General features: G+C 34.4%; 2 protein-coding genes across 2 annotated transcripts in view; both read right to left on the reverse strand.

The window, feature by feature from the left end:
• Positions 1-6,221: 6,221 nt before the first annotated feature.
• On the reverse strand, positions 6,222-12,139 carry LOC149781947 (semaphorin-5A-like). Its single transcript, XM_089934807.1, has 6 exons — positions 11,906-12,139; positions 9,922-10,084; positions 7,866-7,922; positions 7,461-7,563; positions 6,840-6,947; positions 6,222-6,388 (listed from the first exon to the last, which is right to left on the reverse strand). Exons 2-6 carry the CDS (start codon positions 10,003-10,005, stop codon positions 6,357-6,359), a joined length of 384 nt encoding a protein of 127 aa, XP_089790933.1. The 5' UTR covers positions 10,006-10,084; positions 11,906-12,139; the 3' UTR covers positions 6,222-6,356.
• A 1,013-nt stretch (positions 12,140-13,152) lies between these two features.
• Positions 13,153-24,558, reverse strand: part of LOC149781948 (cell surface hyaluronidase-like) — a 29,239-nt gene continuing 17,833 nt past the window's right edge. The window contains exons 6-15 of the mRNA XM_089935042.1: positions 24,121-24,308; positions 23,760-23,832; positions 23,033-23,163; positions 20,636-20,766; positions 20,161-20,230; positions 19,098-19,224; positions 18,033-18,096; positions 14,836-15,019; positions 14,047-14,262; positions 13,153-13,421 (exon numbers count right to left, since the gene is read on the reverse strand). Of these exons, the coding sequence (XP_089791168.1) occupies positions 13,218-13,421; positions 14,047-14,262; positions 14,836-15,019; positions 18,033-18,096; positions 19,098-19,224; positions 20,161-20,230; positions 20,636-20,766; positions 23,033-23,163; positions 23,760-23,832; positions 24,121-24,308 (1,388 nt within the window). The 3' untranslated portion in view covers positions 13,153-13,217. The remainder of the gene's footprint in view (positions 13,422-14,046; positions 14,263-14,835; positions 15,020-18,032; positions 18,097-19,097; positions 19,225-20,160; positions 20,231-20,635; positions 20,767-23,032; positions 23,164-23,759; positions 23,833-24,120; positions 24,309-24,558) is intronic.

The raw sequence follows: 24,558 nt of genomic DNA on the forward strand, positions 1-24,558 counted from the left end.
CACTTCCGTTGATGCCTTATATGGGTTATGACTTAGGATCCATCTATGAAATCTTTCTGAAATCTCTTTACTTATGGTTAGTGTAAATAAGGATGATCTGTACACTATTGGTCGTGTTTAGAATATTCTAATTGCCCGAGATTAAAGTCTACGTTGGGTGTGGGGCAGATTTATGGTGGCTCTCGGAAGTATTTTATTTTGGCTGGGTTAATGTATGGTATATCCGGTTCTTTTAGGTCGGCCATGATCTTTTCGCTAGGTTTTGATCGTTCGTGTTTCTTTGCATTTCTTTAACAACGTGTAATTTATGGTTGTTTACTCCATGTGTTATAGGGTATGCGAACCATTTGCACATCTTTTCTTACGCCTCAGTCGCAGCATGAATTCCTTCGTTATTGCAAGGCTTTTCTTCGTGGAAGAACGTTTAATTAATCTAATACATGCCCGAAGCCCTTTGTGTCAAGCTGTTTGGAAATCTGCGATGCTAACTGAGCCGTAGACTTGATATTTGCAATCAACTTCAGCTCTGATTATTTATCTGTATAGAATTAAAAGCGAATTTTTGTTTTTCCTATTGAGGTTCATATCACGATTACATAATTCAACGACCTCTTTGATACGGGTTTACCATGTTATCCCTTCAGCAAGTATCTTACCTATGCAGGTATCTAGTTTCCCAATTTTATTTGCATGCTAATAAGGAGCATGGTTTTTTTGTGTGATGGGGGGGATAGCGCACCTGTGCGGAGGACACATTTTTTATATTTGTTTTGAGATTAAACCCATTCATCTCCATAATTTCATATATATATATGTATATATATATATATATATATATATATATATATATATATATATATATATATATATATATATATATATATATATATATATATATATATATATATATATATATATATATATATATATATATATTCTATTCTTGGGTTTGAACCGAGATACCGATATAAGAACATTCCAGACATTTAATATAACCCCTCGACTGGAATTTCATTGTCTTGGTGCGAACCTCAACGTCGATTATTTATCTCACCTAATATATTTATTTAATGTGAGGGAACTCTTCACTTTTGCAATATAGTCCACGCACAAAATTTTACGTGCGGTGCATTAGTACAACTATGAAAATGACGGCTGTGGCGTGACCGTTTCATCTGAAGTACACAATATGTACCCGTGGGCAAGAAAGAACATGAAACGGTTGATAGCATTGAGGTAGTTTGATGTTTAATATACGGATGTTATATGAAATTAACGACAGTCCAAAAAATCACTTGGGCTTTTGTTCATAAATCATTTATAGATAGCTGTAATATATCTATATGGAAACAGGGTTAGCGTAGATCTTTCGTTTTTTATTTTTTGTGTTTCTTATGACCTCCCCTCTCCTCGTCTCCATCTGTCTCATTAAACTCTATATATTATATTTCCGTTCTCAATATTGCTTTAATGATATTTTCCCCCACTTTATGCTTAAGTGTTCTTTATCCTTATCTGTAAATCCCAAAATGCAAAGTATTTAGTTTCTTTCCTCCAAAATCTATTGTAGTAAATTTCCTGAAGTGTTACCGTTTGTTTGATCGGAAAAGAACTCCATAAGGCCAAGCAGAAGACAACAATTATTGCGTTCCTTGACATAGTAGTCCCTAGTGCGTGGACACCAAGACTGAAACGATTTGACTGAGATAGGAAAGTAAAGGTTAGCAAAAACAACAGGTTGACGTTTCTGTCGCATGAAGTGATTTATATATATATCATAACTGCATGTCAATCCTTCCTGCTTCCTCTGTCCATGGTAATATTTGGAAGGGGGTTGAGTTCCATCTATCCTTATTTCTACATTCTTTCTTAGGTTTTCGTGTTTGGTCAGGTTTTTGGGACCAGGTATACATGCTGTTATAGCTACTTTTATGAACGTTTGTTAGAAAATACATCTTGACATGTACTTCATCCTCGTTACTAAAGTAAGTCACTGTGACGCATATTTCATGTTCTACTAACTTTGGTTACATCTGGGTACCGTTGAAGTTTCAATTTCTGTTCATGTTAGAATAATGAAGCAAAATAAATGTTTCTAACATTATTTGGAACACCCTAACAGCAAAATGAAGGTCATTGTGACATATATTTCCCATTTGACGACCTCTTCTGGTTAATACTTTACTTTAGGTGATAACCTCATATATTCCTTGCACTGCGTATATCTGAGATCATAAAACTTGGTGAACATATACCTTTTTACGAGTCTTGCTAAATTGTCATATCGAAGTATGGAACTCTAACACATATTTCATGCAATCACAGTATCTAGTGAACACAATACAAATAACTTAACCACATCACCAAAAGGAAACAATCGAGTTTTAAAAAAATTAGTTACATGACTTCAGTACAACTGCACAGAAATCAATACAAAATAAAAGATGTATGACATGCTAATTATTGATGAACTAGTTAGTTGTCTATACTAATCTTCTGACGTATAGAGATTCAGTAAAGAAAATATAGCAAATACGGGCCGAATATAAATGTACGGACTAACGAAAATATACTTGAGAGAAAGAATGAAATATTACATGAACGGGTAGCTGAAATATTGGCTGAGAAAGTGGATAATATATTAGCTGAAAGGTGTCTAAAGAATTATGGTCCAAAATATATTATCATAAATATCTGAATTTGTTTTTGTATTCTGGCCACGTTCGAACATGGATTAACTCAGTCTTCACAGATGGTTACATCTCTTTCATTCTTAAAGAACGTGATTTCACACATTTGAAAATCGATTATTGGCCCAAACTTGTACCATCGTGATCCTCCTACAGCACATGTATGTGTATTATGTTTAGGCATGCAGCGCATGATATAGACCCATAAAGTTATGGTGGTAGGAGGGGACAGAAAGCAGGTGCGACAGTCAGGGCTGATGTTTGATATTATGGAGAAAACTATCAGGGAACCACTCGCAATCAATCCTTCGGCCTCGTTGTTGTTTTTTTTTCCAGACGAGTTGATAAACGAAGTTTATTATCAAATTGTTAAGTATTTGAAAGCTAAATTCTTGAAAATGGAGAATTTGACGAGATTGAACAAAGATGCAAGCTTTCTCTGAAAATTGTCCAGCCTAGGTAATCTGTATACATGAAACTATCCAGTATCTTGACCGTTAACCCTTGTATCAGGAATAGGAAGTGTGTGTGTGTGTGTGTGTGTGTGTGTGTGTGCACATTATACTTTTCCACTCACAATGCGAAGGAACAAGTTACTGGGTATGAGACCCAAACTTGAAGTCCCAAAACCCCATAGGTATACACTGATGCCTCGACTGCACACAATGTGGCACAAACTGCCATCATTTCACTGTAATTCGAACTCTTTACACACATTACTCATTTTATCAATCATAAAGTGACCCTTCAAATCGTACTATTGCCCTCTATGATTGTTTCATGTTTAGAATTTCTTACTTTAATTGCTTAACCTACTAATGATCCCTTAGCAAATGCTAACATACAAGTGTGAAGTCTTGCACTATGTTATAAAAATGTACGTAAACCAATTGCAAGTGCAATCTACATTATGTTTTGATATTTTGACCTCTGGATTTAATGAGCAATCATCTCAGCCACCGCCCCTTTCATTTGCAACTCATATGCATCTGACACACGTGGCTAAAGTAACATGATATATAACCCATCTCAATCTAATCCTACCCCTCTTGTTCAATGACAGACATTTATACAGCAACAAATACTAGCCAATGCCCATCATTCCAAAATCATGTATTACCTGTTTTAATTTCTTTAAATATATTGCTATGCACATACGTAAAATATCATGTAGAATAATGCTGTTCCGGAACTTGGAAAACACATCAATGTGTTATTTTATTACTGGGTTCAATGGGTCGTGGAAATATGACCGAAACTTAAAATTTTCTGTTTGTTGTTGTGATCTGGCAGCAACCTCTACATGCTGATTAATGTGCAAGGCCTTTTCATCCTTTTCAGCTTGAATGCATCTGTGTCTGTTCTAAGCTTAAACAACTGAAGTTATTTATCGTTTCCTCATCATTTTGTCTAGTTCGCTAAAACTACCTTACACTAGAACGAGAATATTAACCATTTGTTGACAAAAATGGTTTTTCCCATATAGTTTATATTGATCAATCTATGCCGATGTCGCGCTACATAATGTGGCCGAAGTTATGGCTTTATAAATTTAACTATCGTCCTAAAATCTTTAATAGTGCATTGTAAGTTGTTTTCATAGTTCTAATAATACTGTCCTTCGCATTCAGTTAGCTTTTGGTGTCATCGTATTTTTTTGTTGTTGTCCCTTTCAAATCTTTTCCTTTTATTCATGTCTGACAGAGTATTACTGTAAGCACTAATCTCGTTGTTGGAATACATAACTAAATCAAAATTAAGTCATTTATTAACCCTCTAATGAAACAGTCCTCTTATTGGATTACATTATTTAAATAAATCTGTATTTAACCGTTCATGCCCTGATTGTGGTTTTTAAAGTATTCTTCTTTAAGTCCCAAAATTATCCAAATCACGCTTGATCCCTTCTCTAATGTCTGTAATTTTTTCAAATGTTTTATCTCCACCCGCTCTTTTTGTTAATGTTTTCAATCCTTGCATTTAGTATATAAAGTTCCAAATCTCATTCGGTGCCATTCCTATGCATGCACATTGTTTATTTCCTTTCGGCATCTGATTTGCACGGCAGAGGTTTTGTTCGTTCTTTCAGTATTACCGTGTTCATTAGCTATTATTTTATTGATTACTTCTTCCGTCGGCGTCGTAATATCGTTTTAAATTTTATCCACTAATATCATACATATTTAAATGTCAATTTGCTTTTTAGCAACATCTTTTATTAGCGTCATCCATTGGTTTACCACTAGTCCCATATTGGTAGTATTCGTATTGCTTATAGTTGAAAGATAATTTGCAGAAGCCATGTTTCTGTTTTTCGTTCATTATTAATGTAAACCAAGCAGATAAGAATGTTCCCAGAATAAAGTACTATTACTTTCTAATCATGTTTCTGTCATCATGCGATATTTGAACTATACTATTTTTTCTTTAAAAACTTGTGTTACGTGTACAATGTGAAACGTTATAACTTTTTTATATTTTGATCTGCCAAGCTGAAATTAATTCTGTTAATTGTAGTCATCTGCAGTCACTTGTAATGGTGGTTTGCATTGCCTGAAACATACTCGACGTGAAAAGCATAGTTAAAACTGATAACTGATTTAGTCAAAGTAAAGTTTGAGATTTATTAATTAAAAACCTTATACTCTGTATCAGTTCTAGCAGCTGTAGATAAAAGTTATTGTTCAAAATATTTATACATGATTGCCTACTGTAATTCATTTAAAGCATCAATGTTTTGACAAGTATTAACAAGTTGGATTATGTATTCGTCTTTGGTGCATATTATAAAGAGCTTGTAATTTACTTTTATTCTTATCCTGTGTGCTGTTCCTGCATGCATACTTACACATATGCGCTATTCCTCGATTCTACAAGAAAACCCTAGATAGTATGGAGTGAATCTGCATATGGAGAAATACTATCATCACATTGGTTCGAGAATTATTTAACCTCCTTAGTAGGAATGCACTATAGTTTGTCTAAACGTAAGCGTGTGATGCTTTCGGAATAATTTAGTATTATGAAATGTCCTTTAATTATTGAAAGATCATTTGTAACCTTAAACCTTACACTGTACGATGTTGTTGTATTAAGAGCATTTGCTTAAGCAAAGATGTCAGAAGGAATTGTGAGTTACTTGGCAGCTTTTAATTCTAGATCATGAGATGATCGAAACAATCTGCCATATTTAGAACATACACACTCAGTATTTAACATAATAGTTTATTAAAGATTATATATATAGATAAACGGAAATCCTGCACAGGATATATTTGCTGTGAATGGTTTACAGAACTTGTGATTGAATGGAATGTACATGACAGATGGAATAAAATATCTTGAATACAATATATAATGTAAATACAGTATAAAGGGTAAATATAATATTTCAGCACAAGCTTTGTTTTCAAATGAGATATCATGTGTGATATATATATATATATATATATATATATATATATATATATATATATATATATATATATATATATATATATATATATATATCAACCAAAACTTTTAGCCACTAGCACATGCATCACACGGTGCAACCTCTTCTATAGCAAACTGACAATAGTCTCCCCCACCATTAGCTGGGTAGCTGCAGGTTCTAGTTCTTGTTTTCTTGCCTTTGCATGCATTAACTGAGACACAGGACGAGAATTAAGACCAAGCACTAAATACGCCATCAACAGCTGAAATGTAACAAACATTTTTAATCCGCTTTGCAAGAAAACGGATCAAACATTAAACATGCATATTCCAGCAGTTCAAATGTTTAGTTATATTTATGATTCTCATTCTGAAAGACGAATTGTTTGTTTTCTTCGAATTGTTTAATATTCCTTTTTGGATAATTAAGGATGGCTGATATATTCTGTTCTCTAATATAATTCTGTGCGAACGTTTTGTTTTCTAGTTAGTGAAAGAAAACAAAATGTGCTCACAGTTTGCATGCATCTTTACTAAATAGTAAATGTTTAATAATAATAATAATAATAATAATAATAATAATAATAATAATAATAATTAATAATAATAATAATGATAATAATAATAATAATAACAGGCCTTTAATAATTGGGATTACAATTTATTAGTAGTATGTACAAGGCAAATGAAGCTACCTTTTATTTTACCACTTACCACAGGAATGTGTGTTACAACTCTGCTGTTCTTCGGCAGAACCCAAACAGTAAGCCCCGCCGTGGGGTATCGGGTTGTTACAGTATCGGTACCTCGTTTGTATACCACCTGCAGAATGAATGCGTTTTTTCTCTAAAAGAGCTAATTCATAGCAGCAATATATATTTATTTGAAGCATACACTGTAGGAAATGTAAATTTTAAAAAAAATTAGTTCATAAAGTAAAACAAAATCGTTTAATGGAAAATAGTGGGAGGCTGACAGTTATAGAGACAAATATTGATTAGGATAATCAACACTTTATTTATGTTAATTTTGGAAACGTTGCACTTCAGTAGTTTAAAGTAGAAATTTATTTAAAATTAAAATTATGTAAACATTTCCGATAAAAGTGTTCACGTCTTGGGTGTGTCCTCTTAGAAGAGTTCAGACTTCATTTTTCATTTTTTGGAAATGTTAGTTATAATGAAGTAATCTGATGCAATATTACAGTTCATTATCTTTTCTAAGCCTATAGGAAAACATAACGGGATTTCTCTACATTGCAGATTGTTGTACTAGATGATGTAGTGCCAAGATTTTATGGCTTTCTCTCTCGTTTTTTATGCTATCAATACCAACCTCCACATGTAACCGAGCAGCTACTCCAGGGTCCAAAATCACCCCAGGCTCCATCTATTGTTCCTCTGTCTGCAAATGGACGTGTTGACTTGGCACCAACACCCTAAACAATATGAATTCATAATCAGTAATTCAGCTTAAATTACTAGTTTATGCTTGTTAATATGATGTATTGTATTATTATTAATCAGCGTCACATTACAACGCAGTGTAAAAGATAACATATTCTAACGCACTCAAACGCTATTGCACATTTTCAATATCATCACAGATTCTTTGAAATTGTCTTTGTGTAAAAGTGGAAATAATTCTATATTTAACTTCTACGCAAATATTAATTCGTCTCTGCTGTCTCGCTCTTCTGGCTATAGATAAATAGAAACTTCATGTAGGAAAAAGGCTTACCTGTGGAGCGATCTTAGTAACTGTAGAAAGAGATTGCCTGTCAGTAGCCAAGGTAACCTAGACAAAGAAAGTCATACACGTTGAATATTTTTATTTTTATTTGTCAACAATTCGTGAAGATTTTAAAAATGGTGAAGTAAGCAAACCACACTTTCTTCCTTTCTGCTTAAACTTGAACTGCAATGAAACTGGGTTTGCTCTTGTCATTTGGATACTCAGTTTGTGAAAGTGGAGCATTAAAACCTAATTCCTTCCTAGGGATGAAAAATGGATGAATAAAGTAAAATGTACGAAATTGATGTGAATTGTTATGTACGTCTGTACTATTTGCTTAACTTTAATCCATGAGTATCGATTTTAATGATCACTGATAAAGAACATATCAAATTTCGAAATTCACGTTAATGATTGTAGACTCTGATCGTAGAGAATGGGCTATAAATAGGTCGTTTACTTGGATACTGATTCTGTGCTCTGCCTTGATAATGAACATGTTAACTTTTTTGAGGTAGATTACCATTGGTATACGAGAGTATTGCGGCATATGTGACGTCGGAATGAATTGCGATATTTAAGTCTTAATAGAATCGCGCAGTTACTAACAAGTGGAGAAGTGAACAATTATTCATATTCTATTCCTATTGAGCGGCATTTAATATTAGTCTTGTCGTTGGTTTTGTTTTGAGTTTGAAGCCATTTTTCAGCACCTGATAGGCTATACGCATAGCGGCCAGTAAAGGACGAACCCAAGAAAGTCTCTGTAAAATCCACCGACCTACTGAATGCTACTGGCCAGCTTTCTCACATTCACACGTTAGCCGAGCCTGAGACTCAAAACCACCACTGGTAAAGGAGAGCTCTTTAGAGTGCTCAACCACGGGTTCCCTCTCAATGGTCTAAAACTACGTAACATAAAGAAGCAAAAGCAGAATGTCTAGTACAACTTAACAAATAGTTTAATTTGTAAGTTATAATATGAAAATTTAAGAGAAACTTAAAGTTGTATTTATCTCTAATAACAGTGTTTAAACTTTATCATCAATATGCTGTCATGTTCACATTTTATGTCTGAGTGCTTAATGGCTTCTTATAGACGTCAGCAACTCAAAAGTTACTATTAGCAAAAGTAAACAAATGATAATGCAAAATGGTAACTAAAGGAAATAAATTGATCTTAAAACAACTTTGTTTGATGGGAATAAATCAGAACATTATAAACGCAATTCTCCTCAGTGACCCGAAGTCAACTAAAACGAAACAAATATTACTAATATAAAATACATAACGAAAAAGTTTGGTTGGTATACTGACGCTATTTCCTCAGTCACGATAACAGAATATCGAATTATCGAATACAATTACTATGTTGTTAAATGTAGTAAAAAGATACTTATAATGTGATAAATAATGTATCAAGCCACATTTTGAACCTCTTTATTTTATTCAAATTGTTCACAGAGAAATACCTTGCAATATATTAATGATCTGTAATGTTTCCCAACAAACAAACAAAAAATTGGCCAGATGGGCGATTGAGACGATGATTTCAATACAATAGTTAACAATGTTGTGATACGATTTATTTATACATGTTCCTTAATCTAAACGAATTCTGCTTAAAACTGCACTAGCAAGAAAGAAGAACGATTTATTTATACATGTTCTTTAACATTTACCTTAACCTAAACGAAGTTTGCTTAAAACTTCACTAGCAAGAGAGAAGAAATATTTATTTATATACAATATTTCTTCTGTCTCGCTTGTTAAAACTTTAAGCAAAATCCGTTCAGATTTAGGCAAAATATTAAGCTCACAAATATTTTGGGATGTACTTTTGCAAGTTGAAAGGTATTGAAATATCACCTGTCAAATCTATTCTTGTACATGAGGAGTTTACCTTTCAACAGGCACAACTTAAAAGCCCACTACCGGTTGAAACAGCTTAGAATAGCAAACACTGACTGATTGTGCCACAAAATAAAAATAAAATTCACTTTTATGGGCATTTGACATAAAATGGTTTTCCTTCAGATCTTTGTTGTAGTGGATACATTACCGTGCGTTTCTGAATGTTCAGGCGGGCCCTACAATCGGCATCAGTGTGATTGATGTTGGTTCCACTCATAGTTATCTTTACCATGGGACAACGGTCCTGTGGGCAGGCAGTGGTTTCTCCCGGTTGGCGATCATATTGGTTGATGAATTTGAAGTAGAGAACACTGTTAATTGAGTAAGACATATATTCAAGTGCGCATATAATAGGGTAGGAAACAAAGTTAATAATGTTGCATCCTTTTAATGTTTACCCTTAGTATACCTTAGACAAAAGACCAGTCATACGTTTTCATATTTTGCATGAGATCACATGGTATGCTTTCCCATGAGACAGTGGGAGAATATATCGAAAAACGTATGATATCAAACAAGTGAAAGACCATCCCTTAAAATATCAAGCCGAAATAACCACAAATGTTCCATTTTGCCGTCCCAATGGATGTCTAAAACTGGATGAAGAAATTTTCATGACAAGAAAAAGAAAGTATTTCTCGGAGTTTAGCGTTGATATTTATGCCAAGTCGTATGCAACCGGATCTAGCAGCAATTGTTGTAGTACGAAGGGACCTGACTTAGAAGACGAGAGGTGAATAATAATGCGAAATGTTAGAAATTCAACACTTTCAAAGTTTTATCAAAATAACGGTACAGGATAGTTTTTGCCCAAAAGCCATAATTTCTTAGCTAAGTTATACTGCGTAAATCAAAGTTAGGAGGACATGCATTCAGAGGTCAAATCTCGTCTGTTATTATGGAACCTTTGAAATAAGCTTATTTAAGAATCTCATCAGTATAGCACTGCTTGTTAAATTTAATGCGTAAAGATGTGCTTTGTAATTCAAGTAGAACTCCAAAAAGAGGTAGACTACCCTTGTGTCTCATCACTCTGATGCTATAAGTCCAGCAATTGTGGTGATATTAGTTTATATATTTTTCAAAACCCAAGGTCAGCACATCGGACTGTTTTCAAGGATACTAAACGTTTGCAGCACATAAAAAAGGTAGACGGAGAGATTCTCATGCACAATTACGTAAGAACATGTTGAATGGTTCTTGAGCTAAAGTAGCTACAAGCAATATCCCACGTGAAGATAAAAAGTTAATTTCAAGAGACATTCCTCTTTCACAAATGCAATGTCTAGGCCTTGGTACAGCATATTCAATAAATTGTATCCGAATTTTGAAGAAGGGGTCCTACGCTATGATTATTAGACGGAGCTGGTATAGTAGGTATTTTATATTGATAAAATAACTTTATCAACTGGATCTCAGAAGACAAAATGCACATTTAGATGTAATAGTCGATTCACCTGATAAATGACACAAACATATTTGAAAGGTTGCAAAGCTATGCAGGTTTTAAAGAATTCATGTGTTATGATATAAATGTAATTTTCAAGAACGATAACTCAGTTTACAATGAAGTTGACGAGACAAGCCCTGCTAATGGCACATCGAGGTTTGTATGAACGTTAATATAAAAAAAAGACAGAATAACAAGAACATTAAATGGTTCCCGAGTTATACAGGTCATAAAGCTTTTCTGTGGTGCATTTTTAATATTGGTCGCAAAAGGGTTATAACTATTTCGAGCCTTGACAAAATCTATAATAGCTTTAGAAGGCAGGTCTACTTGTAATAATCAATTTTACCAACAAATTGCAACGTGCTATGTATAATGGTTGCAAGGCTACGCTGATTACAAGAAGTGTGAGTAGACGGATAAATGAACCGAGGGATGAACGGAGGGAAAATATAATTGTTTGCAACAGAGGGGGTTAGCTTCCACGACGTAGGACGATTAATAGTTTTAATCATCTTTACAATTATCAATTATAGCTGTTGTCAGCATGAACCAAATAGCTTTAGCTTTATCGTGTCCAACATGTTACATATATTGAGCAAAACTAATGTGAGCAGAGCTTTCCTTTATTTTGTAAACTGCGTTATTGTTATAGACAGTACAACAAATATAGGCTACATACCCATTTGTCCTATCGTAGTAATATTTCTTGCCATCATTAATTGTGCTTTCCAAATCGGCAATACTGCGTGCTGCTATCCAACTACTCAAAGTCGGGGCCCAGTGTGGAAAGTAGGAGTAAAGGTCAAATGATACTCCTCGAGGAAGACAAACTCCAAATGTTACCCACTTATCTCTGAAATAAAATTATATTATGATTTTAACGTGATATTAAATCCTCTTTCTACTAAAGCGTCTGAAATAATAATATATATGTCATATTTGTGCTCAACCAGGCAGGAACGAGGTCATACTCCACCCATTCAGAACTGAATAAGAGTTTCAGTTCATATTTGTAACAATTTATTTATATATCGTTATTTCGGGGTATTTAAATGAAATATCGTGCATCGAGTGCTTTTCATTTCTTTTATTTCATTTAATTGTTTACATTTACCGTGCTAATTTATTGTCTAATGTTTAGTTTACATGTTCTCTTTCTAAATTATTAAAACTGTAATTCTAATGTGCAACTCATTTTGTAAAAGCCTGTATTTGTTTTCCCTTTAGTGTTATATAATATTGTATTAGCAGAATAATGTATCATTTTAGTATTGACCAGAATAAGGTCATGTATTCATCTATGGTTTACCTCTGTATCTTTTCCAGAACTACCTAACAATCAGCCTAATTAGCCACCAAAAGATGGTTATGCTTAAGACATTCCTCAATAGACCAAGCCAAAAGCAGAACATATAATTGCTGGAAAACAGGCTGGTTTCAAAGCAGGACGTAGCACTATAAAACAGACCTTTATCCTCAGAATCCTCTGCGAAAAATATCTGAAACATCACCAGAACCTCTATCATGTCCTCATTAACGTCAAGAAGCTTTCGACAAGGTATGTCATGCGGCCTTGTGGGCCAGCAGGAGGATATACAACATAGACGCAAAAGGAATCAACACCATAGAAAACATGTATTTTAAGGCGACTAGCGCAGTTCTCGAAACTAGCAACCAAAGTAAAAGTGAAATAGGCGTGCATCCTCTTACCCACTCTCTTCAACATAAAGTGTATCTGGAAAGGATAATGTCCGATGCCTAGGAAGACAACGAGGGCAGCATCAGCGTTAGAATTAGAACACTCACCATCCTGCGCAACGCTGATGATAATATCGATGTCTTAACATCAAAGAGTGGATAGGCATGGATTTTGCGAAGACCCAACAAGGAGTGGAGAACAGGGTAAAATAGAGAGAGTGTCGCAAAGTCATCAGTGGAGCCCCTACTACCAGCCATATATGGGTGCGCATGTTTGATTGTATATGTGCATCTTACTTTTCAATTCCATCACTGTATATTTTGAGAGGGTTCGGAATTCGGCTGCTCCAGTGAAGAATATATCTCTTGGATCCACCCAAGATTACCATAAAATCAGCTGAATCAACTCCTGTTAACTGCTCCTCAGCCCCCGTATCTACCCGCGTCATGATGGGATCTGTTATAGCCTCAATTCTGTCTGGTACCCTCGGACGGATCTAAAATCAGAATGTGACCTCTTTGACTGGGGAACCGCTTGAGATGATACAGACGTTCTAAATAGATGCATGTATAATATACAAGCCACAACATTTCTACCAAACATTGACGTCATATGAAAGTTTCATATTTAGTTTTGTTTTAAGGAATGAAAATGGTGCACTTTTGAAGGTCTATGAGTAGCGTCAAACCTTTTCACTCGAGGTTATAATTGTTAGGAGGTTACGATTTAAAAAAGTTATAAGAAATACATTTGTATTCTGAAAACAAATCCATTATCTTGCTTTCTATTTGACAAAATAATCGCCATGTCATGCATTTCGCTCCATTATCATTTGTTAGCATCAAGACCCATGACAGACTATACTTGTGATGATGTATTGTTTATTATATACATTACCAATTGATAACATACAAATAAATAAAACATTATTGGACATAGAGTCGCAAAATTCAAATATGCAACGAATGATTCTCTCTTGGCAGAAATATCAACTGGATATAATATACCTCGCAGGACAGTATTGAATAAATAAAACGATATCTGATTTAATTAATATTATTGTATTATACCATAATATGCATTTGTTCAAAAATTTACTTTGCGATGGTTTTATTCGTTACCTTTCCATAATCATGTGGACATATCGCCATTTCCCAGTTTACTCTCTTCCTGCATTGGTTTGTAACATAGTAATCAAATGGTTTTACAATCTGATTATTAGCAGCGCCAGAAACAGAGCCGTCCGTATCTTGGAATGTTGCAGCCTTGTCGCCGTCTTCATTTCCGAATCCAACATCCTCCTGGTCTCCATTTATGATCCAGTTTCCTGTAGAATCCTGAGTTGGAAGAAATACAAAAGCAAATACAGTTCTACTTATTGTTGCGTAAACCTTATCAAACAGATATTAGGTGGGTGCACGTTTCTCATGTGCTGGATCTATTTCCGATTTCAAGACTGAAATAGAGAAAAAGAGATGTTGCTTGGGTTTCAACTTATCCTTTTTCTCCCACACGTGCTCTTGCAAAATGTCTTAAGGAGTCATAGGGGACCAAGCATATCTAAATCCTAAAATAAATGAACCATATACAAAACTTAAAATATTTTAAAGTCACACAGGGCTCCTTATATTAGCAATTAGATCTGCAGAGCTTAGTCCCGATATTTCATCTCGTCCCGATTCGATTAATAATTAATTTGACTGACTTAGTTTTTAATCCACTGTTTAATCCAGTCCAAAACTTCTGAAACCGAATAACTGTGACTTTCTATACGTTAATGGTCCCCTCAAAACCTTCTCATCAAACCGATGTATTGATAGCGGACGACTAGTAGTTATTATTAACTGTTATATCAATTACACAGGAAACGGTCACTCGCACTAAATGAGGCGGTCATGTACAATACTTACCCCATCAACAAATGCAAATTTGGCAGCCTTCATGGAATTAACAGTAGAACTGCTAAACCTATTTAGCCTCAGAAATCCTATAGCTCCCATGTTGTAGTAAGGTGTTTTCTTGTATCCCTTAAACCAGATGTTTTCCGCAAATACTGGTCCGTCAGAGTAGATAAATCCTTGCCTTGGACTGGTCCTGCAAGAGAAGTAAGTTTCAAAATAACAAAACTAATTAATACTCAATCACTGTAGTCTACACCTGATTTTCCTACTTTCTTTTATGTGCCGCTGATTTTGTAGTGTGTGTGCGCGGGTGTATGTGTGTGTGTGTGTGTGTGTGTTTGGGATGTTTAAGGTAGCTTTCAAAAAATTCAGTCATATCGATACGATGTCTGCAGTGTTGCAGTTTATAGTGATGTCTAGAACTGGGGCGTTATGCCGCAAACATGTAGCATGATACCACACCCAGTCACATTATCATGACACCAGCCGAAATGTCCTAACACTGACCTCTTAATGCTGAACTCCTAACGAAGCAGCTGTGAGTATAATTTTATAAGTCTTTGGTATGACTCGGCCGGGGTTTGAACCCACGACCTTACGCATCCAAGGCAGATGCTCTAACCACTATGCCACCGGAGCTGTGTCGCTGTTTTTTGTGTAGCATTATATATGAACTTATGAAAACACTGCATGATAGCTTTGGTTTAGGTTTAGATTAGAAATCGCACATTAAGCAATATTATCATCGATAATATATGCTAGGAAATGAAGGACAATTCAATCGTAGCAATATAAATTAAAGAGTATACGGAATATAAAGAATATTCGTGATTGCTGTGGTACAATCTGGAGTAGAATGATCTCCTTTACTTTTCTGCTCATTGACATATCTTGTCACCTATTGGGTTACCTTATGTGAATTTAAATTTGAATATCCATGCAATGTTTCTTGCCAAAATATCGAGGTTCATGAAAGTAAATAGATTTATAACAAATTGTATTTACCTGATTATGTTAAGATACATAGTAGTTGGCATGTTCCATCTTTCCATATATAATCACAAAAACCAATGGACCCTCATTGTAAAGACAATACTATAGTACTGTCCCTGTTATAGCGTATCGAAGCCATGAATCTCAGCAAGTTGCTTGAATTTTGTATATTATTTCAAGATGAATAATTTCTCTTAATTTAACAGCATTTCTATTGACAACTTTTGAAAATGCAATTTCACACTGTTAATAAGCTTACTTTTCTATTCTTATATAATAATACTCAGCCGCACCATGAAACAATCGTCAGAATACAATGCCATAACTGATAATGTATGTCTAAACACGAGAGGGGAGCATTGTATAACCAGTTTGAATAATTGAATAGCACAATGATCGACGCAGCAATACAGTACAAGGATTTCACAACGAAACGTGCCGCACAGCGCGACGTTTGCATCAATGTCGATTTTTGAGAGTTATACGTGATTAACAATTTAGAACTTAAATATTATTTCTCCTGACAATTATTCAGAGCAAAAATATGATGCAAACAAACTAAAAGCACTTACAAAGCCCTATCCGTTGGTACTGATCGGTGGTATTTGACTGTCTTTCCATTGAAAGTAAATATAGCTGGTTCACCAATATTGCCGGATTCGCCGATGAAAACACTGTCTTTTATGAACTGTTCTTTCGGACTTGATCTAAACCAAAACAAGAAGCGATTGTGATGTTTTAATATTTCCGTAGTGAATGGTTCCTGACATGATATAATCGATAACCTGTTGTTTATGATATGTCTAGGATATGACGAAAATTAATTTGGTGTTTGCAAAGTCTCCAGTAAATAACAAGCATTGCAGCATACCGTATTTCTTCTTTTTTTTCTGGGTCGTTGCCCTATTCATTGTGATTCAAAACAGCTGGACTTTAACCCTAAGAATATCTTAATGTTTTGTCTTTATGTCACACATGCTGTAATGTAGCTATACGTCATGGAAATTATTTGCTTTTCATTTCACAGTTTAGAACTCACACTTTCTGTCATTATTAACCATGCACATAAATCACCTGTGAATTATCGAATAATTGTATGCTTCTCAAAAAAATGTAATTAGAAATGAAGAGCTTTAGAAAAGTATGTGTCTCACCTGGTATATGTCAAACCTCTAAGACCGCCCAGAAGCCTGGAAATAAAATGTTCAGAGAGATATATTTGTGAAATGATAAAATCTCTTTTTCGTCTTGATATACCACAAACAGGAAGAAATAAATATACATTAAAGGTAAAACGATTTACACGAACACGATGAACGAGAGAGAGAGAGATAGAGATTTATTTTCCTACGTTAATGCCGGATTTATTCCATCGTGTGGTACCAAAATAATGATATGTTATCGTGAGGCTATTTGTTTGGTATAAAGGATGAACTATTTCCGGTATTAACGTAGGAACATAATATGTTCTTCTTGTTATATGCCAACTTCCTCCAGAATCGAAGTTTAGAAGATTAAACTAAATCTTCGGTCGAACGCACTCACACCCAACGCTTTTGTTCGTAGCTTCACCTTACATTCATAGTCTGAAAATATAAGTATAAGTGACTTGAGAAAGCGGTAGGATTGGGTTGACATAATCTGCCACAGTAAATTACATTTTGTCCATTTTATAAGCAATTTAAATCTATCTGAAAACATTGCACGTGTGGTTCAGTGCAAATGAGTGGAGTTCTCGTTGTTATTCTTGTTTTTGTTGGTTTTTGCTGTTGTAAGGTTTAACGCCATTTTTCAGCGCAAGATAGGCTATACATGGCGCCCAATATTAATAAGGGAGGAAGAACCCGGGAAACCCCCTGAAAGAACCATCGAGAAGCTACTGGCAAGCTTTCTCACATACACACATTGGCCGAACCCGAGATACGAATCCAAGCAGACATATGTGAGATGGCTGTGATCGATAACGGTGAGCGCCTGGTCAGATTTCTTTATCAAAGATTAATTTCCATGCCTGAGATGTAAGGCAATATCTATCTATTTCTCCTGGCATGCAGGTTACTCTTTTATTTAGTTTTTGCAGGAGCAACTTTCGAAGGCACCCACAATCAAGATGGGAAAAGTTATTATAAGGGCATATTTGTTACATGCGAAAATATAGGAACGATAATATATACACATGATTTCGCAACACAAAATGGAAGACGAACACTTACGATGAATTAGACATTTCAAACCAGCCACCACGAATCCATGCATTCTGGTTCCAGTTGTTGTAAGCTAGAAAAAGACAACCGTAAACATCTTTCACGTCATTGCCCAGTCATGCATGATACAAGTAAAATAATTCTTCTGAATTTGTTTAGTCACACAAATTATCTTTCTTTGTAAGGGTTTCATATTTCTATCGTATCACAGGTTCCGAAAATACTCAAAATATGTTTTAATACAATTATCTCTGATATCGTTAGCGTAATAGGTGGAGCAATCTCAGCAAGTATATTTCATCCAAAAGCAAATGAAATGAAGGCTGCATTGACATAGGTAAGTGTAAACATTGTTTTGAAAAGAAAATACCATCCACATAATTAGTATTCTGAAAGACTTTGAACACATACAGGATCCTTTTCTTTCCTTTTTCATGGCTCACAACCCCAAATGGAGTTCCGAAACCAGGAAAGAAAAGGAATCTAACTGGATACCCCGCCTTAGAACATTTAAACCAAGTTAAACCAAGAAGACTAGAAAAAGACAGCCATTCACAACTAAAGTTACCTTTATCCAGCCGGCATGTTCGCTTTTCCATAATTCTCTAAATTTCCTTATTAGTCACCCAATAATCTATAGATAAAACGATATCAATGAAATATCCGGGGTATAATTTACATAACAGATGACGCTATGGCTCATCGGTTTCTAGGTCAATATAAAATATATTTCAGCATCCGCAACAAGTCATAGTCATGTAAAGTTTACAAAGACAACGGTTTGTCTGTTTTATTTGATTATTTTGTCCATGTTTTGTATTTGCCTTTGAAAAAGACTCATTAAGAGTCGAAAGCGCATAGGCCAGCTAGATACTAGTTTTCTACTGTTCGTGGTCAGTTTCTTATATATATATATATATATATATATATATATATATATATATATATATATATATATATATATATATATATATGTAATACTACAAACATTTCAGCTCATTTATATATGTTTCACTTCCTCTATTCTACTTTCCCTATTTAGAATTTACGTTTGTATGTCATTGACCCCTTTACCTGTTAAACCAATCAATTTCACTTTCTTAGCTGGTGATCTGCTGTTGGTTGGATCTTCCAGTGGATGATAGTCATTGCAGCAGTCTATTTGTCCATCAGGTGTTAATTTGTTGTCGATGAATAAACCCTAAATAGATATAAAACATTTAGCATGCTTGTACTGTTAGAATACAGTTCAAAACTAAATTATAATGTGTCAAAACACACGGAGCAGCAGTAAATTCACTAAACAGTGCTACCTTCTGCATGTGATAAATCCTTTACCAAAGTAATGTAACATTCTCCAGGGTTGTCAACAAATGTCACATACTCGACTCATGAGTAATGGATTCTGATAAAGAAAGCATATGTTACCGAAAATGCATTCTTATCAGTTTCCTTCTTTACCGATTATATCAATTCCCGTCCATATTTTCCAAAAAACTAATTACTTTAATTAAAACATACAAATATGGTGCTCCCATCATTGTATTTGTCAAAGAGTAAGTGCATGCAATTCTGAATGTTTCAATGCTTATGTCTTTTTCAGGTATTAAACTAAATGAATTCGTTATTAAATAACATAATACAATCCAGGTTTTGTTTTTGTAAAGTACTTACAGATTCATATCCGTGTACTACGTTGTTTTCGAATAAGGAAATAGCTGTGCGGCGAGCTTCCCCTGGTGCCATAAAGTTTTCCGTAGCCGATGGACCTAGAGGTGACTCTGGATAAATGTACCAAATTCCTTTCCCCTGAATTGATGAAAATCATGCTTATCAAAATTGTGGTGAAATAAAACGTGTATTCACAAAATTCATTAGACCAATAAGACTTAAAACACCCAAAATAATCGAATCATCTTGGTTTAGGTTAGGAATAAAAACCGGCCTTCTTGCAGGAAGCAACTTGAACATTTTTGTAAAGCTACGTTTGTATGATTTTAACCATTTTGTAAGTTAACTAATCAGTTGTGTGCGTTGTAGGATGAACTTTCTTTTCATAAAATGAGTTGCTCCTGATTTTACAAACTGTATTCAAAAGAATGAAATTCGTGCTAAACACGTGGACAAAACAACATACCTCGCCACCAGCACCAGCATTGTTTTTTAGGTAATTCAGAGGATTGGTCATCCAGTAGGATGTAGGGTCACTACAAAAAGATCAGAAATTGAAATTTGTTCATTTATGTAAGAAAATGTATCTTTATTTTCAATGTCTTGTCTGAAAGAAAAATAATTAAAGAAAAAAGAATCCTAACAAATCATTGTATAATTCAAATGCAAAATTTGCAAAAGATAACCACAAACTCACTGAATTGTTGCAATAGTTTTATGAATATAAGATAACTTAGCACAATTTTTTTTATTAATGTTTGAAACATTTTGGTACATTTGTTCACAATGCGTATGTATTTAAAATTAAAAACAAAAGCTACCTTTTTCAGTAACACAGTAGAAGATTCCAAACTAAAGCTACACGTTTAACTCTGAGGATGCACTTTGTGTTATTCATTACGACATAACAAGTTTATTATAATATAGCCTAATAAACTTACCTATCAGATGGGATGAGCTTTGCCTTCAAGGTTCCAAGAGCCAAATTCCCATCCAATGTATTATACTTTTCCCCACCGTCCTCCAGAAAGTAAGAGTGCCCAAGAGAACGATAGCAAACATTGTCCTTGACCTATAATATAATTAATATAACTCATTAATATTTATATACAGACAGGGTCAGCAGCAGAATAACGTGACATGACTTGATAGAGATCATTTTAAAAATGACATTAACGACAGGAGGAAAATGCCCAGCGTGTAAATTAACCAAAGTATTTCTTCACAGAGGAAGCATTTTATTTTGAGAGGCTTTAGCGATTGAAATAAGATGTATAGCATATTATGAATAAATACGTTTATATAACAAAAGTTAAAATACCAATGTAGATGTCATAAAGAGCGGCCATGGTACATAAAACTAATATAACGAACATTTTAGGGACGTTAGAAATCATGCCGTGTGAAGCGGAATTCACAATGGATTTTTCCCCCATGAAAATGTGAGAATTTACCGGCAATTTGCTGGGATTTCATCTCTGCCATTTGATAGTATGTATGATAATGGGTCATTTGATCTTTTGTTCAATGGGTATAAATGTTCTCTTCTTTAACGAAGTTTTTGACGCTTTGAATACTTTGAAATCACCAACACATAAGGTAACATTCGGTCCATTTCGCTTTATATTATCGATCGTCTATAAATCAACTCCTAATTCAGTTCTATTTTAAGATAACAAACTTTACATCATATCACACGAACTGACGCGCAATTCAATTCAGGCATGCTATCAATGCAAAAACCCAGCAGTTGTTCGATTTGTTTCAACGGAACCATTTCCGTTTGTGTGACACAAATTAATTAGCAATATGAGATGTTTCGCAGGAGTCGGGTTTGTTACCAGGGTACCAAATCATTGAATATCCAGAAGACCCAAGGGAAACGCCACAAATTATAGTTAAAACAGGAGTTTTGCTTTTAGCCATTTAGTTGTAAATAAATTTTATTTATACTGTATATAGTACACATTTTAATGTGATCGTCTCTGGAAGCAAAGGTTTGATCTGCCTACTCAGTTCCTTTATTAATTAATAGATAGCTATAAGATGAACTATTTGCGATGTGATAATTTATTTAATAATTCCAAAGTACTACCGATGGATCAGTTCGCATAAAAACTAAAATCTAGGTTATTGTTTGCATAATCAAAATGGAGACTTTGCAAGTTGCACAGTAATCTGACTATCTTTCAAAAATTCAAATGCACAAATTAGTTTTTATTTCCATCAATGAGACCTAACTACTTAATATTCGCGTATAAAATTGGTATCGTGATATATATACAATACAAATGTCCTGATACTGTCACCATATACTCAAAAAGTGAAGGTTTGTGTTGGAAAGTTTTCTGTCATTTGCATGGAGGGCGGGTCCGCTAAAAACAACGGAACAGTCTTTTACGAGTGGAATTTTGTTTTAGACTGAAACGGGTTCATTTCTACATGCAATGAGCGTTCTGTACAAACATGATGCTTTTACCAATACAAGTCCTGGACTGGATAAGATCAATCAACACATAACCGAGTCTAAACCTGAATTTTAGAATCCTGAACCTGTCACAGATTTCACCTACAGAACATAAATAGAGGTTTAAACAAATATTTACGCATTTACGCCGAAGTTTAAAACTGGCTTAAATTTTAGACATTTACTAAATTTTGAGTCTGGACAAAATTTAAGACTTATTTTGACGAAATATAAGTCTGATCAGAAGACATTTAAGTCTGATCAGAATAAATTTAAGTTTAATCAGAAGAAATGTAAGTTTGATCAGAAGAAATATAAGTTTGATCTCAAATGAACCAAACATTCTGAACTCCACAAACAGACTAAACTTTAAGACTAAATTTAGTGACATTTGAATCTGCTTAGGCGGAAAGTCAGATCTAAGTCACAAGAACAGCTAGAACTGAGCAATATATCTAACTGATTTTTAGGCGTAACTTACAATTTCCGAAATCAAACGATTGGACATGACTTTAAAATTTGCGTTGTTGAAATTTTGATCCAGTTATTCAGTCTAATTTTCAATTTTAAAGTGACATTGTTGCTAAGAAGCATGATTTCGACGACCATTTAAACAAAGCTGAGAAACAATATGATTCTAAGTAATTACAGATAATAGCTAAAATAATGTTCCTGTTATCCCAAAAGGTCTTGTAAATAACATATTCGCAAGTTTTGGTATTCAAGGGGTTAGCATGAGAATTGTGACGTCTAGAAATTGTAGAGTCTAAACGATTACGGTGTGAGGGAAATACCCATCTAATATTTTGGAAGTAATAAATATGACATATAAAGAAGTTTCACTTTTATTTGACAAAATGAGATCTCTTACCAATACACCGTGAGTTCCATGGATAGTTACACATCTAGCAAAGGTATGGTGTATACTGTTCTCCTTGACGTAAGGTCTGTTGGTGTAATTTCTCGTGTCTTTGCACATATGGAAGTGAACGGGATATGAACCTGGAAGGAACGCGAATTAAAATATTTAAATGTATATCAGTCACATGTCTTGATCCAATTTATGTCAGTAATTTTATGGCTTGACCGTCTCAATGCTCATACAAAACAAACGTCTCATCACTAGTATAATCAATAAAAGCATCGAGTTAACTAAAGCTAGAAGAAAGACAGAATAAAGAAAAGCGCAACTCAGAATATTACAAATGCAATTGGTAAATTTAATGATGATGTTTTAAGGAATCCTCTCTGACATATCTTGTGGAAATTACATGCAGAAGATTCATGTATGATTTTCTGAACTTTAATGCATTGCTATTATTTGTATTTTGTCTTTTTGTTTTAAATTTTCGACAAAAGCCATAGACATCACAAGTAATCCTATATGGCTATTGGGAAAAAAGACAAGAAACGCATTCTTGAAAACTTCGTTAAATGTACGGATATAATCATAGCCGGTGTAAAGTTAAGAATAATTTCTTAGTTCCTTAAAACATGCTATTACAAAAGCAGTATGATAGATTGATCAGAGAGATAATGATAATATTTTCCTTAATCATGTATTTATTGTGAACAAACACGGCTTTAAGCACGCATACCCAAATCGGTCTGTTGTCCCATGTGATACAGTTCAGTTCCTTCTACTCTCCCATTCTTAAAACCGTATAAAAACTGAAATGAAACCAAAGTACATGCATGTATATGTCTAAACTATATATAGCAGCAGAATTCCACCTTCTACGAGGAAAATGCATGATTATGGATGCATTAATGACGTAATGTCAAGGAAGAATATATTGTTAATGACATATATGTTTATGGTAAATATGTACAAGGCCACATTTTATGGTCAAAATGAATCTAGCGTTAATTCCTGGCAATAAGCTGAATGTATCACATTTATTGACAAGTATTATGTACATATGCTGAAATTGTATATGATATAAATTCGGCTTGTACCTTGATGTGTCCCCCAAACGTGTCATAGTTGAAGTTGCTGCACTTTCCTGGACTATTGGCATCATTGACGTAACAACTAGCCTCCATTTTGCCCTCAAAAATAATGTTTCTGCTCAACAGCGCCACCTCTGCTCTCATGTCTACTACTCCATCTTCTACCCCGCCCCAGTGAGTGTAACGGGGTGGTACTGGTAATGCGAAGAAATCAACCATTTAATAATGTATGTAGAAGATTCCGCACGAGCACCACCACTGTCTCCTATTTTTGTACAGACCTAGTATCCACCCTGCTTACTACAAAATGCAAAACTATGAAGACGAAAGTGTTGACATGCACTGAAAGTGTATCACTTTTTTCTTATTAAAGCTGTTCGGCATTGGCGCGCAGTTGTTTTCCTTAAATAATATTTTTAAACAGTGATAGACACTAACACCGTC

Source organism: Sinohyriopsis cumingii, chromosome 15 (assembly GCF_028554795.1).
Source record: "Sinohyriopsis cumingii isolate HCF-2022 chromosome 15, ASM2855479v2, whole genome shotgun sequence".
Classification (NCBI taxonomy): Eukaryota; Metazoa; Mollusca; class Bivalvia; order Unionida; family Unionidae; genus Sinohyriopsis; species Sinohyriopsis cumingii.

Bases quoted from the DNA above. Each gene is read 5' to 3' on its own strand.
- LOC149781947 (XM_089934807.1), bottom strand. From the start codon at position 10,005: ATGGTAAAGATAACTATGAGTGGAACCAACATCAATCACACTGATGCC. The intron at 7,923-9,921 runs GTAATGTATCCA...TTCTTTGTCTAG, and splicing joins TGAACATTCAGAAACGCACG to GTTACCTTGGCTACTGACAG. The intron at 7,564-7,865 runs GTAAGCCTTTTT...CATATTGTTTAG, and splicing joins TTACTAAGATCGCTCCACAG to GGTGTTGGTGCCAAGTCAAC.